The sequence below is a fragment of the Hetaerina americana genome, unplaced genomic scaffold, assembly GCF_022747635.1.
Source record: "Hetaerina americana unplaced genomic scaffold, ioHetAmer1.1.p SCAF_22, whole genome shotgun sequence".
Lineage (NCBI taxonomy): Eukaryota > Metazoa > Arthropoda > Insecta > Odonata > Calopterygidae > Hetaerina > Hetaerina americana.
This window is the reverse complement of record NW_027286786.1, coordinates 3,005,001-3,020,726: the sequence shown is the minus strand read 5'-3', so window position 1 is coordinate 3,020,726 and position 15,726 is coordinate 3,005,001. Positions and strand designations below refer to the sequence as shown.

The following is a 15,726-nucleotide window of genomic DNA, read 5'->3' as shown; positions in this document are numbered from 1 at the left end:
AAATTCATGTTTTTTTCTTCACACTAGCTGAAAACGTACTTTTTTTCACCGATCTACCCGTGTTTCAAAATAAATATCGAAGGCAAAAGTTGGTTTATTTTAATATTATAGCGCTGTTAGTTCATCCAAGCATTAATTTATGTGAAATCGACAATATGTTGGGGAAAAAAATCGTATTAGAGATATGATATGATAAAGCACAAAAATTCCAACGGTTAAACGAATTTTTCCCAACTTCTCAGTGAATTCCTGGTGAATAATCCTGATGGATTAAATAAAATGGCTCACGGTTTTATTAATCCAGCAAGGTTGCGAAGATTATGCATCTATTTCACTTCTAAACGTAAACAATTCAACGCCATAATGACTGTCCTGACTTCAGCAGAGGATTTCGTTGTCACACACAGACTCCGAGACCAAAATTCTGTCTCGAAATCAAAAAACGCCAATCAAGAAAAGCAAGAAAATAAAAGGAAAGGAAGGCAGCGGAGTCCGCATTGGCCGAAAGGCAACGCTGTCCTCTCCGGCCGCCTCCCGAGTGCCTTTCCTCACCCGGAGCTGCTGCCACCTGTCCTCCGAGACCTCTCGCCGTAACTAAGGCAACCACTCTCTCCGCGTCGCCCCTGGCAACGCTCTCCAAACGTCAACAAATCCCAACGCCACGACCGACACGCCGCCCCCTAGGACACGTCTCCCACCGACGGCCGCCTGAAGAGCAAATATTGCGCGTCGTTTCTTTTGTTACCGTCCATGAATGATTCCGAGAGGACTTCATTCGGAGTACATAGTAGATGAACGGGTGACAACAAATGCACGCAACTAAACCGACACGGCTCATGATCAAAAGAAACTCGAGTGTCATGCTGTTTTATCAACAAATGATGATACGTGCCCTAAGGCAGAATGGTGCAGCTTCAGGGCCGGGACCCACAATTGACGGGAAAATGAAGTGAAGAGGATGCCGTTGAAGACTTTACTTGCAGGAGCAAGCCTGCCCCTAGAATCGCTGATAACTATAACGAGGGCCTTATGACACACAGATAGCGTTTGCTATTAGGACCCCCAAGGGAACTTACCAATGGCCTTATTTCAACTTGATTCCCTGAGGCGTCATAGAACTCGCCACTGACCCTTAGCGTAGAGGATTCATAGCGGCTTTCGAATAGGCGAAAAAAGTTCTCTAAAACACAGCGAAATATTGAAATTGTTTAGAGAGACTCAACTATATGCGCCTTATTTCTCATCAATATTTAATCTAGATAGATATTTTAGTACCCTGCCAGCCACTGCCAGGGTGTTTGGCAGGGGGTGAATAAACATATGACTAATTTTGACCCGACTACGACCCCACCGCGGTCGGACTAAGCAATTTTGGTCCCTTATCGTTAATGGAAATAATGACATCTTAAATCTATCTGCTCTACACTTAATCCCTCTAATTTAATTCGCATGATCTCTCCTACCTTAGTGCGATGGGGGTAATAATACATTTTCAACTGCTATATTCAATCATACCGCTAAAGAGGAATCCTTCCAATTTATGCAAGAGATTTAATTTGTAATTTAACCTTTACTTCGTGAGTAATTCCTAGCCTAGCTGCTCTAATATTTTGGATACGTTACTAAGTTTGTCATAACAACGTTTTACAAATCCAGCTCCTCAACGCCGCATGCGATCCAATTCGGCAATCAATCCAACTTCACAAGGATCCCATATATGAGTAGCATATTCTAAGAAGGCCTAACCAGCGAAAGATAACATTTCTTTTTGATATTTTAATCACATTTCCCCAGTACTCTTGTAATAAAACCTAAGTTTTTGTTAGTTTGTCCACATATTCCTCGCACGTGTTTTACCCAGGGGAGATCGTGAGTGAGGGTAACGCCTAGGTATTTAATTGCGTCTACAAATTCTATTTCGGTGTTCCCGAAGCAGTAGGCGTTTGGAGGGGAATCGCTCTTTTCCCAAAATATATAACTACGTACTATTCGTGGCTTAAATGCGATTTACAATTCTGAAGCATCAAACAAAACCTTTCTGAGTTTAATCTAATGATACAGGAGAAAATAAGCGAAAGATAAAGACTTAATACGACATAGTTTTCATGTCAATTCAATTATTACTAAAACGACACTGAAGTAGTATCACTAGGCAACTGCCGAGACCGTATTTTAGGAAGCACTAAAAAATTAATTTCACGAGAGTTTAAAATCTTTCACTACCCACGAAATGTTAAAATTCATACCAGTGACAGCGGAACGGGGATGAGCTCTCGCCAAAGGCGTAAAATTGTTTCCGCTCGTAAAAATGTATACTCGCCACCAGGGAGATTTGAACTCAAATCATTGCCGAGGAAAAATAACGAGACCAGGAAGAGTCCAGTCGTAGACAAACATGAACGGAAACATATATTAAAGCAGTCGTGAGATGCAGGGGATGTTTCCTTGTCGGGCTCGTTTCAAATCCACTGAGCTTATTAGTTCGAGCGCAGCGCCAGACGATTTTAATGATTCGTCTGCACTGCCCGCGATGATGTTTGCGAGCTAACACCGCGTTAAGCGAGCGTCCAAGTGTCGCGAGTCCAGCGGTTTTCACTCGACAGACGCCGTCATAAATCGACGCAGCGCGGTTTCCCTCGAGTATTTTGGCGCGCGCGTCGGTTGAATGGGGACTGAATCACGAAAACGTCCCCCGCCCCCGCAGGAACGCGTCGCCCATCCGTCCCGTGAAATGACACGCCAAGAAGACATTGTCCTGTCCTCACGGCCATTTAGAGAACTCATATATATAAAGTCTCTCATTTACCAAAATTTCGGTAAATTCACACGTCGGTAAAGTTCATCCCTGCGCATGCGATGAAGGTTTTAAGGCTGCAAGTTTGGAATCTCGCAGCCATTTTGAACGGAGTTGTTTCAGGTCGAGGTCAACGGCAAAGGAGAATACTTCAGCAAATGTTTGGAATTTCTTCGTTCCATTGTTTCGATCTTTATTGCATATTTTGCAGTTTTCCGAAATAAAACTTTTCACATTAAGCAAATGAAACCCGCAATCTTTAAGACAACACGCCAACTCTCTTACATCTACTTATCATCCTATTGATTCATTTGACAAAATCTTAGCTTTCAAATACTATTTCACATTTAAGTAAATGTGAAATAATCACTGTCACAAGAATTCAAAACGGAGGTCAGCAACTGTAGCTCTCATATATTGTTTCCGATGACAGTTTCATACGTAATGGACAAGACATATACCACCTTCCACGAGGGATGTTATACGGTCAGAATAGATGTTATGTGGTTTCGATTTTAAATTGAGGGAAGAAAGTGCATTCCTATATTTTTCAAAAAAATGAAGTCAATTTTATCACCAGAATTCGCGTAGCTCGATCTCTAATAGCTTTCAAACGACTCGGTGACTATAAAAACCTGTGAAACACGGACTACAGAAGCTAAAAGTGAGAATACAAATTTTTGCAAAATTATGGAATCCCCCTGCAAAATTATGGAATCGACTCTATATGATTACTAACGAAGTGTTTAAAATAAACAATATTTAGCACCACTAACACCAGGCCTTTCCTTCCGTGATTTTTTTAGGCACGAAAACCAAGTGTGTCATGCACTAACGTTGACAACTCATTTATTTATAACTAATAAAAAAAATTCCTCGCCTTTTTTTTGGAAATTATCTCATATCTTAAATCAAATTTCGAAATCACCACATGTAATCTTCAAGCGTCAGTTGGCAGCTGAACCAATCATATGACGTTTCCTTTTCGATTTGACTAAAGCGTGAGATAGAAAACGTGCCACTTGACCGGCAGACATTTTGCCGTTTCCTTTGGAGACCACGGTGTACATATGCGCGTCCGCCCAAAATGCAGTCAATTTACGGAGAGCCCTCCGGAAACCCTGGCCTCCTCCAAAGAAACATCGCCCCACTCGCAGGGCAGCCCAAGAGGCCTTTTGGGAGAGGGTGCCCTTCCGAGAGTGACCGGTCAAGAGTCATCTGGCTCGCTCACCGGGCTCACGCAACGAAAGCTTATTGTGACACCGTTTCATTCCCGGGGATGCCCAACGAATAGAGACTTAAAGGGGAATTGCAGAGCACACGTCAAGAGAGGCTGGACGGGCATCAGAGATCCTCTCTCTTGACGGAAGTCTATGTCGTTGTCTCATGCCCAGGTGCTTTTTGCCAATCTACAGCGGCGATTTATGCTAGAATAAATTCCGAAATACATGAGTATTAAACGATTAATTATATCATTTATTATTTCAATGCAATGGAATTTTGACTACTTTGAACTTCGAGAAGCGTTCTCTTGACCGTTCTATAAAAGTCAAATTTCAAAAATTTTATATACAGTGAAAATGGGCGATTGTATTTGTATATTTGTATTTTTGTACATTTTTAGTACCCTGCAAGCCACTGCTAGGGTGTGTGGCAGAGGGTGAATTTTGAACAGACCGTGACCCTACTACGAGCGGACGATGTTTTTCTAATCCCTTATCGTTAATTGGAAAAATGACATTTATAATATATCCGTTCTACCATTAATCTCTCTAATTTTATTGACATGATCTCTCCTACCGTAGTACGATGAAGGTAATTATATATTTTCAACTTCAATGCAGAAGGGACACCCTTCCAATATATGCAGGAGATTTGATCGGTAATTTAACCTTCGCTCCGTGAGTGATTCCCTGCCCTGCTGCTCTAATATTTTGGATAAGCTACTGAGTTTGTCATAACAACGTTTGAGAAATATAGCCCCTCTACGCCGCACGTGATCCACATCGGCGATCAATCTAACTTCACAAGGATTCCATATGCTAGCAACATATTCTAAGTGAGACCTAACCAGCGAAAGATAACATTTCATTTTGACCTTTTCATCGCAATTACCCAATACTCTTCAGATGAATTCTATTTTTTTGTTAGCCCGTCCACACATTCGGGGGTATGTGCTTCACCGATCACTCACCCGGAGATGTCGTGAGTGAGGATTTAGTCGAGTGTACGCAATCCATGCCGGTGTTCCCGATGAAGTAGGCGTTCTTTTTTTTTTAATTATATTCTTCATGCATCAAACGAAAATCTCCAAACGAGACGCCATGCGCAGACCTTTAATGGGCAATACGTAGACGCAATTTGCCATCGAAACACCTTAAAAATTCAAATACTTTAATTAAACCAAGGATTTAAAGGGCATCAAATAACAAATCCGCGGCAAAGTAATATTTACAAATTTCTGGAAATGTTCTCTTGTCGTCGTATCTCTTTGCTTCATTGTATTTTTTTACTTCGCTCTGCAAATGATCTTCAAACTTGATCATACTTTTAAACTGAAAAAACATGTTTTTACAGCGGTAATGTGGAATTACTCTCACCATATGAACTGTTACAGCCGTCATAATCCCCCTGATGATGTCTTCTAAGCATTGAAACTAGTAATCACCAAAATAAGGACGTCAGAAAAAGACATCGTATCCTTCATTCCATGCCATAATCCATGCAATTGCGTTAAGACACGTTTATTGTTTGGCAACATTAGGCAATAAATAGCAAGTACTATTCTCCTTTCCGCGGGGACTGCAGTGCCCAGTCCCTGGATATAAATACTAGAGACCACCGTATGACCACATCATTGCCATTTGTTCCCATCATCCACTCGCTACAAACAGGTCAACTGTTTTCCACGCCCCCGGTAACGCGCGCCGTCGCCCCTCGACAACACACGCGCGCGATGCGAATAAAACGGCAGAAGAGAGTCCTGCGGGACGGCTGCTCGCTGCGAAAATGCTCACGCCATGCAAAACCCATTAGGAATAATAGAAGCCAACCTAACAAGACACCAAACGGAGGCCAGCGAATGAAATTACACGTTTGTCTCCTCGTCCTGTGACGGGCAACAAGCACACCGAGAGCTGGGCTCTCCCTCGTCCCCGTCCCGCGGACGAAAGCGGTAGTTTATGGGAGTCCTCAAGACGACTACGTGGGAATAGTATTTCCACTACGCCAGCGGAAGACCATGCCAGCAAGCAACGATATGTGATTCCCATTGATTGCTCCACCCCATTGTTTTCCGATCGACTAGTAATCCATGGTGTCCCCAAAACATGGACTCGAATCACTTAAATTTAATATCTTAAATATAATAATTTAATTATAGATATATATGTATTAGCACAAAATAAAACAAAGGTAATGCGATTTTCTAAAAAGAAAAAGGCTAAGCTAAACATTGAAATGGGAGGACAAAATCTAGAGCAGGTAGAACAGTTTACTTATCTCGATAATGTTTCGGACCAACACGGTCAAAGTAGTAAGGACGTAAGGAGAAGAATTGCGCTAGGCAAAGAGGCTTTTGCAAGGAGGAGGGAGTTGATTACAGGGACGTTGAGTAAAGATATTAAGAAAAGACTCGTAAAAACTTTGATATGCAGCGTAGCTATGTACGGTGCGGAAACGTGGTCATAGAAGCAGGAGGATAGACGTAGACTGGAGGCTTTTGAAATGTGGGTGTGGAGAAGAATAGAGAAGGTAAAATGGACAGAGAAGAAAACAAATGAGGAAGTACTTGGTATGGTGGGCGAAGAGAGGGGTTTGTTGGAAGCAATCCTATGGAGGCAGGGAAAGTGGATGAAGGGGCATTCGCAGATCTCAAAACATACATATACACACACACGTGGACTTCGCCACGGGAGCTTGCAGAATTGGCTCTTCAAGTCCAGTATTCTCGCTGAAATTTTTTTATTCCATGTTTCTTTCGAGTACAATGAAAAGGTGCAATGGCAGGAATATAAATGCCGCCATTATTCCCCGAAATGACTTGGACACTGCCCCTGAAGTGCTGGGCACAGCGCCCGCTTCGTCGACCCATTGGTCTCCCATTCGAGTCTCGGAAGGGCTCAGTTCCTTTGTAAAGAATATTACACGCGTGCATTTCGCGCAAGCAATGGGTGGCGTGCGTGCCCTTTCCTGCCGCCGATCCCCCGAGGGAGAGGCGCCGCAGGGAGAAGACACGCCCACCCCCCCCCCAATCCCGCAAAGCGGAAGGACGCACGTCGTCAAACAGCGTGTGCAAAACCGCTTGCGTGCCCCGATCACGTCTGCCTCTCGGCGTGCTTCCCCCCATCCCCCCCGGGACGGGATGGACGGGGGACGGCATCACGGCCCCAGATGCAAGGCGGAGGCGTGCATGGCATTCCCTTTTGATGACCCCCCTTCCCCCCGGTCACGTGACGATCGGGTCACGCGGCCGAGGGCCAAGTGATGCTCTACGCCAGCCCTCCCCCGGTGCGCCGTTGCCCCGGGGGCCGCACTCGGGCCCCAGGATGGACGAGGGGCCTCGTCATTGGCAATCGTCTCCAGTCGGACCTCTCCGCAAATCGTTGGGCTACAAATGTTTGGATGAAAAGGTTCGATCACCAGTTCAAAGATCCAAAAGATCTCCACGACCGTTATAGGAAGACACGGGAATTCAACTTCTGGCGTGCGATTTACGCGAACGATTGGCGTGATAGTCGTGACACCCTTCTGTATCCCTTCCGTGGTATTGTGCTTTTACAAAATCACCACCGTTAGCAAATTCTCAGTAGCAATAATTAAACCGCGACAATAAACGCATATATCTTTTTCGGTAAAAGGCAGGGAAGAATAGTTAAACGGGAATGAGGGCAGTCCAGACGGGAGAAGTGACGGGAGGGGTGAAGAGATGCGTGGAGCAGGGGGGGAGTGAGGGCGGAGAGGGGGGATGGAGGAGAGGGCGGGAGGGAGAGAGGGGAGGGAGGGAGGGGATCCCGCCGGCAGAAGAAAAACAGTAAAGAATAAAATGACGACATTTTTCGATCGCATGATCGCAGAAAATGTCTGCCATGGCAGATATCTGTCAACTGCAATTTATGGCATCATTATACACGCACGACAATTTTGATGAAATAGGCTCATCACTATGGCAAACTTAAAAGTGAGCCAAAGTGTCGAAACGCCTGGAATAAAATATGCGGGTAAATCCTTTCATATTAAATTTAAAAAAGTCCGTTTTATTAATGAAACTCTTTCTTAACATTTCGAAATAAGAAATTCATTCAATCATTAATAAATAGTACCGTATCGATACAGTCATTTTTTCCTCCTTTTCTTTTGGAATAGGAGCACGTACCCTTAAATACGCTCATAGTTAAAAATTTTGAGGAGTTTTCACAATTTTGAAATAGTTCTATCACGTGAGCGATGACATTTTTAATATTCCTTTTATAGAACTTCTATTTCCAAATTTTTTTAAACGAAATAAGTATTAAGTCTTTCAAAACGGGTACTCTCATTGGGGCTACCAGCCAATTATTAATTCCAGCTTCCCGCCGCACGAGAATAACTTACAAATGTACTCCTCCGCTGATATTTTTCCCTGCACTCGTGTTCACGAGGCCCACCTCATGGGTTTCTGCCGTGTTCTTCGCCCCAGCCTAAATACCTACACCCTACCTAAATACCAGCCTTTCACTCATTTACTGGGAAACGTCAAGGAATCCAACTGATATTACAAGTTCGGCTTTTAGGAAAGCAAGGCACGGAGTCAACAGACTCTTGGAATAAGAAATTCAAGGAATGGCAGCAGCTAGTATAAGTTTCTAGATGTACTTTTAAGAACCGGGATGCATTATCGTGTATTCCGAGAGGTAATCGGAGAGTTGAGTCAAGAATGAATTAAACTTTTCATAAAAATATAAGCAGTCCGTTTTAGGCATTCAAAGTTACTCTATCGGCACCAAACATTTAGGTTAAATTAAGAATTAAATGCATGCGAAAATAAATTAGTGAACCGAAAGAGAGATACAACAATTTCGCAAACAGAATCTGGAGCCAATTTAAGATGCAACTAGCGGCAGAGTAGAAGAGGGCGGCAGAATGCAAATAGGGCTCCCGGGTGTTCCCCTCCCCTCCCTCTCTACTCCTCGTCTGGAGCGAGCAGGAAGTGCTCCAGCCCTTCCACAGCTCCACGGCTCTCCCTTTCTTTCTTTTCACCGGCAATTAAGGGTTCCGACCCGGAGTCGTCGTCACCGCCCCCCGCGACCTCCGACCACCGCCTAGACACGCCGAGGGGGGCGGGGGAAAGAGAGAAACCCAGCAGTGGGAAGAGCGTTGGCGCTTGGATTCGAAACATCTGCCCGGTCGACGTTCTGCAACCATGACGTTTACTGTTTGTTTGGATTTCTAGTGCCCTGTAAGCCACCGCCAGGGTGTGTGGCAGGGGGTGAATACACACCCGGAATCTCCGGAAAAAGAAGCGCGCTCTGAGAACGGCTGCGCAAAATACGTATAACAACGCCTCCTTGGTGCTACCGGTTAATATTACAGATAACAGCATAATTACATTTTACTCCGGTATTATTTCTATCCTTTATCGCCGGTACCACGAAACTGATACCGAGGTAGTATCCGCACTTCTTCTATATTTAATCTGGGTAAAACCCTCGGGAACCACAAACCACTACAAAATTAAATCAAAATGTACCGCAGCATAAAGAGAAATGCTTTCGGTCCGAAACATCGTAATTAAACCATCGGTGGTAGACGATGCTCTATCATTCTACATACATATATCCTACCCATCTTTAATGCACTGTATTGGAGGCTTTTGAAATGTGGGTGTGGAGAAGGATGGAGAAGGTGAAATGGACCGAAAGGGAAACAAAAGAGGAAGTACTTGGTATGTTGGGGAGGAGAGGGGTTTGTTGGGAGAAATCCTATGGAGGCAGGAAAATGGATGAAGGGCGTATTGGGAAGGCAAACGAGGAAAGGGCAGGGACACCATAGGGATGTTGGACGGGATGAAGGGAGGAAGGAAGTACTCAAGAGATGAAGTTGGGATTGTAGTAGAGTAGGATATTGGGTTGACTATTGTTAAGAAAGACAAGGGAGTTGTTGCTGTACCGTTTTGTAGGCTGTGTCTATTGGAAACCTACCTTAACCGCTAGACAAATGACCAAAACAATAATAATAATAAAGCCTAAAACAAAAAGACCATCCCACAGAGGTTTGAGAAACGGGACCCTGCACCCGGACGAACACCGAACAACGGAGCACTTTTCCGAAACGACAGGAGATTTGATTGGTGATAAACTCCTCGCGAGCGAAAATGGTCAAAATGGGAAGGCCATCAATGGAAGAGTTGCGATGGCGACGAACAACATACAAAGAAGAGGGATTACATGGCAATAAATATGGATGAAGTGAAACTAGTAGTGAAAGGTTAGTATTATGCGCGTGTCGTTTTTTTCTTGTTTTGGAAAAGAAAATTTGCTTAAAAAAGGATGAGGTCAGATTTGAGGCACAGGAAATGAGCGAAGGGAAAGCAGAGAGAAACATGGAATAGTATGCGAAGGGAGAGGTTGTGAACATTGCAGTAATTAGAGTGGGCGCTGAATATGAACGTGGGAAGAGGGAAGCTGAAGAGGGAATTGAAAGAAGGGAAGAAAGAAACAGCGGACAGAAGACATCTTTACGGACCGTGAGATAACTAAGCCGGTGATGGAAGGAGGAATGTCCGGTGATCGGAGAAGAGAAAATAACAGGTATCTTAGACGGGAAGGAAGCAAAATATGAGGAGCTGGAGAAGTAATAAATATAAGCCTATAAATGCACCATTTTCAGAGTGTAAAATTAATTCGCCTTGGCCAATGATTTATATTCACTCTGAAAATGTTGCATTGAAATGCACATTGGCAGATGACTCCGTTAAAAGTTACTGTTGCGGCATCTCCCGCAGTTTCTTTGGAATTAGCCAATAAGTTATTAGGTTTTAAGAGAGTACCTTTGAAGTCCACGGTGTTCTGTCGCAGTATTTAGGGATTCTTCCAAACCTTAACCCAAATAATAGACTATTTATTAAAACAGGGACATCTCTCTACACGTGTGCATTTCTCAGTTTAAGTACCTAATGGACCTTTGCCATTACTTGTAATAGTCTATAAGAAGATATACCTCATACCAATGAAGTCTCTCAACGTATGCATAATAGCAAGGTATAGTTGCGTTTATTTCCTTTTTTCAATTTTAACCGGTCATTTAAATTCACCGGACCAGTTTCCATGCATATTTGACTGCTCTCATCCGTCATTTCAAAAATAAAGAGAGAATATACTTATTCCTTTATTTTTATGGGCGATACTAGCTTTTCTCCGCTCTTCAAAATTATTGCGTAGTAAAACTAACGATTATCAATTCAACAACTTGAGATAACTTTCGAAAAGATTATTTATGGTTAACGGTTATTTCAGTGCCAATCCCCCCAAATAAACTCTCCAGCGATTCTGTGAAATTTGACCATTTTTTAAAACTTGACTAGACAATTACGCTAGCTATGCCGTTTCCAACTTTGTTACATTCTATCTCTCAAAATAATCACAAAACTGTTCTATATCAGAGGATAAATTTCACGCAACTTAATCCTATCAAAGTTCTTTGACTGCCACTCCAATCTCTTTCCCCTTGAATTTCATAAAAAGTCGTTTTCAACTTGGAAATCCTGAAACGGAAGAAGATGAATTGTGGGGCGCCCTGGAGTCTCTATTCAAAATAACTGTGATTGCATTGCCCTTATTTCATTTGCACTCAATAATACGTTCCATATTTCAGAGCCAACGCAAGGGAAGGAGAGTGAATGCGCGGATTCGACGATTTCGCACGCGGCGAAATGGAGTGCTCAGGGGAGAGCATCGGAACGGAGAAAATATATGGACCGCCACCAGAACGGGAGAAGGAAATGAAAGAGAATGGCGGAGTCGCTCGCTGCTTCAACAACCCCATGAATTCAAACCACTGTTCCAGACGACATGTGCACCCTCATAACGCGCCAGCATGTTGCTGGAGCACCGGCGCACCCTCGAATCTTTATTCATAGCCCTTCGGTCATCCATCAAGCGGCAATGTCCCCAACCGCGCGCGATCGACACAAGGAGAGGAAGACACCGCATCCATTGAGGGGGGGTAGAAGAGAAGGGGTGGCGGGAGGGGGGGGGCATGGACGCCCAGGGTTCACGCTCGCACGGCAATCTTGCGCCCCCCGGCGGTCGCATTCCCGGACGCAAAACTTAATTGACTTCACGTGTTCCCCGCTCGCGCGAACCGCGCACCCCTCTCGTTTCCCGGCACATCCACCCCCGCGATAAGCAGAGTAATACACCACAGCACAGGGGGGAGGGGGTGGAATTCACCCCCTCACCTCCGCCAACCCCCAGACACCAATCCCTAAAACCCATTGCGGATGCGACACACGTGCCGCTTCAGCTTCGGCTGTCGGGCACCAGGTGGTGCGGCCGGTGTCATTACGATTTCCATCGAACGATACTTGGAGGTCGCCCCCTCCCTCCCTCCCTCCGCCCCCACCCACCCACCCACCCACCCACCCCCCGCCCATTTAAGTGGCAAACACTGCACACGTCGCCAAGACTCGCGGAAGAAGGGGTCGCGAGGGATTGGGAGCGGGGGGGTCAAGTGGCCAGCAACGTGATGAGAGGGGGACGTGGGGGGGGGGAGGACTACGAATCCCCAGACAGGGGAGAGGGGGACGCAGGGATACGGGGGGCGGAGGGGGATGCGACCGCGGGGGGGGCCATTAACCCTTTTTCCGTCTTCCCCCCGTCGAAAGCCACTTGGTCAACATCTGGTCATTCATTTCCAAAGAATAGGGGAATTAGGGGGGGGGGCAAAAAAGGGGATCCAAAGCGATGCGTTTGCAGTGATTACGCCTCGGAGGATTAGAATTCCGTCCATGACGATTTCGCAGGGGGAAACCGGAATTTTTTCCCACGAGTCCTCACTTCTGCTCGTAGGCAGTTGTGTACTTGGCAAACTCGTAAGAAAAAAATAATTTGATCTAACGACCGTTGACACTAACGTCTTATGTTTGAAAAAAGATTTCACGAGCCGCCATTTAAATGAAAGTTTACAAATGCAAAACTAAAAACGGGGCCGGGATTATTTCCCAGTTTCACTAAAGGATGATAAGTCGACGTGAAACTAAAACCTCCATTATCCTACACAAAAAAATTAATCCAGAGGAAATATGATGCCTCTGGGGTATGTTTCAATGGAATATAGACTACGCATGCGTAATAGGCGTAGTAAACCAAATTGAATTTAACAGGCTTGTTTTCCACAAAGTGTCAAAATATTTTCTCGTTTTTGGTAAGAGAAGTTAGCGTTATGAAAAGAGAAAATTAATTTTTCCACCGTTCTATTTCTCGCTGGTAAAACGAATTGACCCAAAAAAGTCGAAAAGCTGAAATGTATTCATGAATGGGGTGTCAATTAATACAAAAAGTGGGTTGTGTCTTAATATTTCCATATCCATGACATTTTGAGATTATATAGGTAGATACGTGTATATACGTATAAACACATATCTACCTACTGTTGAAATTATGTAACATAGTTATTAAAGAAACACTCTCTGCAAAGAGGATTAATATTTCAAAAACAGTGGCCAAAATTATTAAGCGTGAAATTATAGCAACTGGGATTCATCGTCGTATTTCGCCGTTGTGCTTTCAAGCTACATCAAAATAAAGCTGTTTCGAGGATTGAATTCACTGACCATGATGAGAAAAACGTAAAAAGCAAGCCCAGGAGGGTCACCCGGAGCCCTTTCGGCAGTTGACCGTAGTACAACCCATTGGAATATCCGTGATTGTAAAACAATCGGGAATGTAGAGCGAACAAGTAGATGTGACTCCTCCGCTTTGGCAAAGAGCCTAGGTTAGCGGATGGACTCACCGTAGACGGTGAGCGTGGCCGGCTCGCTCATCCGACGCCCGACGACGCTCTCCGCGACGCACGTGTAGTTTGCGGCGTCGCTGAGTCTCGCCTGCACCAGCAGCAGGTGGCCCTCGGAGGAGACGATGAAATTGGGGTCCTTGGAGGGGTCCACGACGACTCCGCCGCCCTTCCACTCGCCCCCGTCCTCGGAGGGCGCCTCGGCCGGCAGGGCGCCCCCGCCGCCGGAGGGCGAAGAGGGCGGCGCCAGGAGGGCCGCCGAGGGCGAGGGAGCGTCGCGGAGCCAGAACACGCGCGGCGCCGGGACGCCGGCCGGCGCCAAGCAGCGAAGCTCCGCCTGTCCCCCCAGCTTCACCGACTGCGAGTACGGCGGGGAGTCGAACTGCTTCTTCAGGTCTGCGGGAAAGAGAGACAGTCGGCCGTTAGAGTTTGCCCACGTTTCATTTTAAAACATCGATAAGTACACTGCATATGTAAAATGGACTGTATTTGCACAGGAAAGCTTCAGGTTGCCACTCCGGAAATACTTGTGTCGATGCGGTTCTCATTATTTAGATTATTTAATACCCTACATGGACCGCAAGGGGGTGTGGCAGGGGGTGAAGGCACGACAGACTACCCTTGACCCATAACACCTTTCCCTCCCAGCGTGGTAGGTGGCAAACATTATTCCAGTCTGATTCCTTATGGTTTATGGGAGAAATAGCATCTTAAAACAATCTGGCCTATTGGAAATGAAAAAATGGTAACTTCGTGATTCCACTGAAAATTTATTACGAGACGACCGGGGTTTCTTCAGGTGAAGATGACGTTGAACGTCGAGCCCCAGGTCGCCTCATAATAAATTTTCAGTGGAATCACAAAGTTACTATTTTCTCATTTCCAAAATGAACCGATTCCATAAACTTACGCCGGAAACCATCAATTCTATCTGTCCTACACTACTACATCTCGCGAATTTTATTTACATGATCTCTCCCACCGTGCTCCGATGGGGCTAATAACACATTTTCAACATCACTGCTCAAGAGATATCCTTTCAACTCAAGCAAGAAATTTAACCGGTAATTTACCCTTTCTTTATCACAGATAAAAATATTACAAAATAAAAATAAATAAAAAGTGCATTAATTATACATATCATTATAAATTACACATTGAAGCGTTTGACTACTGACCGGAGGGCCCGGGTTCGATTCCCGGAGCGCTTCGGGCCAGCCAGCGTCTCCTATACGTATGTAGCGGCCAAATTGCGCCGAAGATGACTTCGACCTGAAGACGCCTCCAGGAAACCTTCATCAGAAAAACATGGCGGAAGCCTTAAGGTTAATTATAAAATCCAAACATGAAGAGGAATGATGTGGCGCGTGTCTATCATCAAGTATATCTTGAGAAACCGCGTATGGTGGAGCGCTATTCTTCATTACATCGCTAATTACTAGCGTTTATCATTCTCATTTTGGAGCTTTTCCCTCGCCTCGCTCCCAACTTCAACTGCCAACTTCGCAGTAAACGAGGTTCATTCCGCGATACTCGTCCTTGCGAATATAAGTTACAGGGGCAGCGACCGAAAGCTGTCATTTGCGGCTTACGTCCAAGTTTGGACAAATTATAGACCCTTCCACGTGGGTATCCACTCCCATCTTAACTTATGAATATGCATTTGAATAAAGAATGATCAATAAAATACTCGGTTGCTATGGGAGGCACTCCATGTGGATGAGCGCGCGTATTGGTTCCACACTCTCCTTATGATGAGAGAACATTCAAAGCGAACGCCATTGAAAAGAATACCAGAAGACACACAACAGTTTCGCCAAAGAGAGATTTCTCGAAACACTTCCCCCACTCGAGCAACTACTTCTTCCCCGTCCGTGTCTCTCCTGAGCTCGTATAACGTTCTCGGCACGTGAACAGCCGGAGGAGTTAAATATTTAAATACG

General features: G+C 44.9%; 1 protein-coding gene across 1 annotated transcript in view; it reads right to left on the bottom strand.

Annotated features, from left to right (window-relative positions):
• The window catches only part of unc-5, a 462,517-nt gene that overhangs the window by 96,056 nt on the left and 350,735 nt on the right, over positions 1-15,726 (bottom strand). Inside the window, exons 4-5 of the mRNA XM_071586409.1 lie at positions 14,040-14,179; positions 13,784-13,922 (exon numbers count right to left, since the gene is read on the bottom strand). Of these exons, the coding sequence (XP_071442510.1) occupies positions 13,784-13,922; positions 14,040-14,179 (279 nt within the window). The remainder of the gene's footprint in view (positions 1-13,783; positions 13,923-14,039; positions 14,180-15,726) is intronic.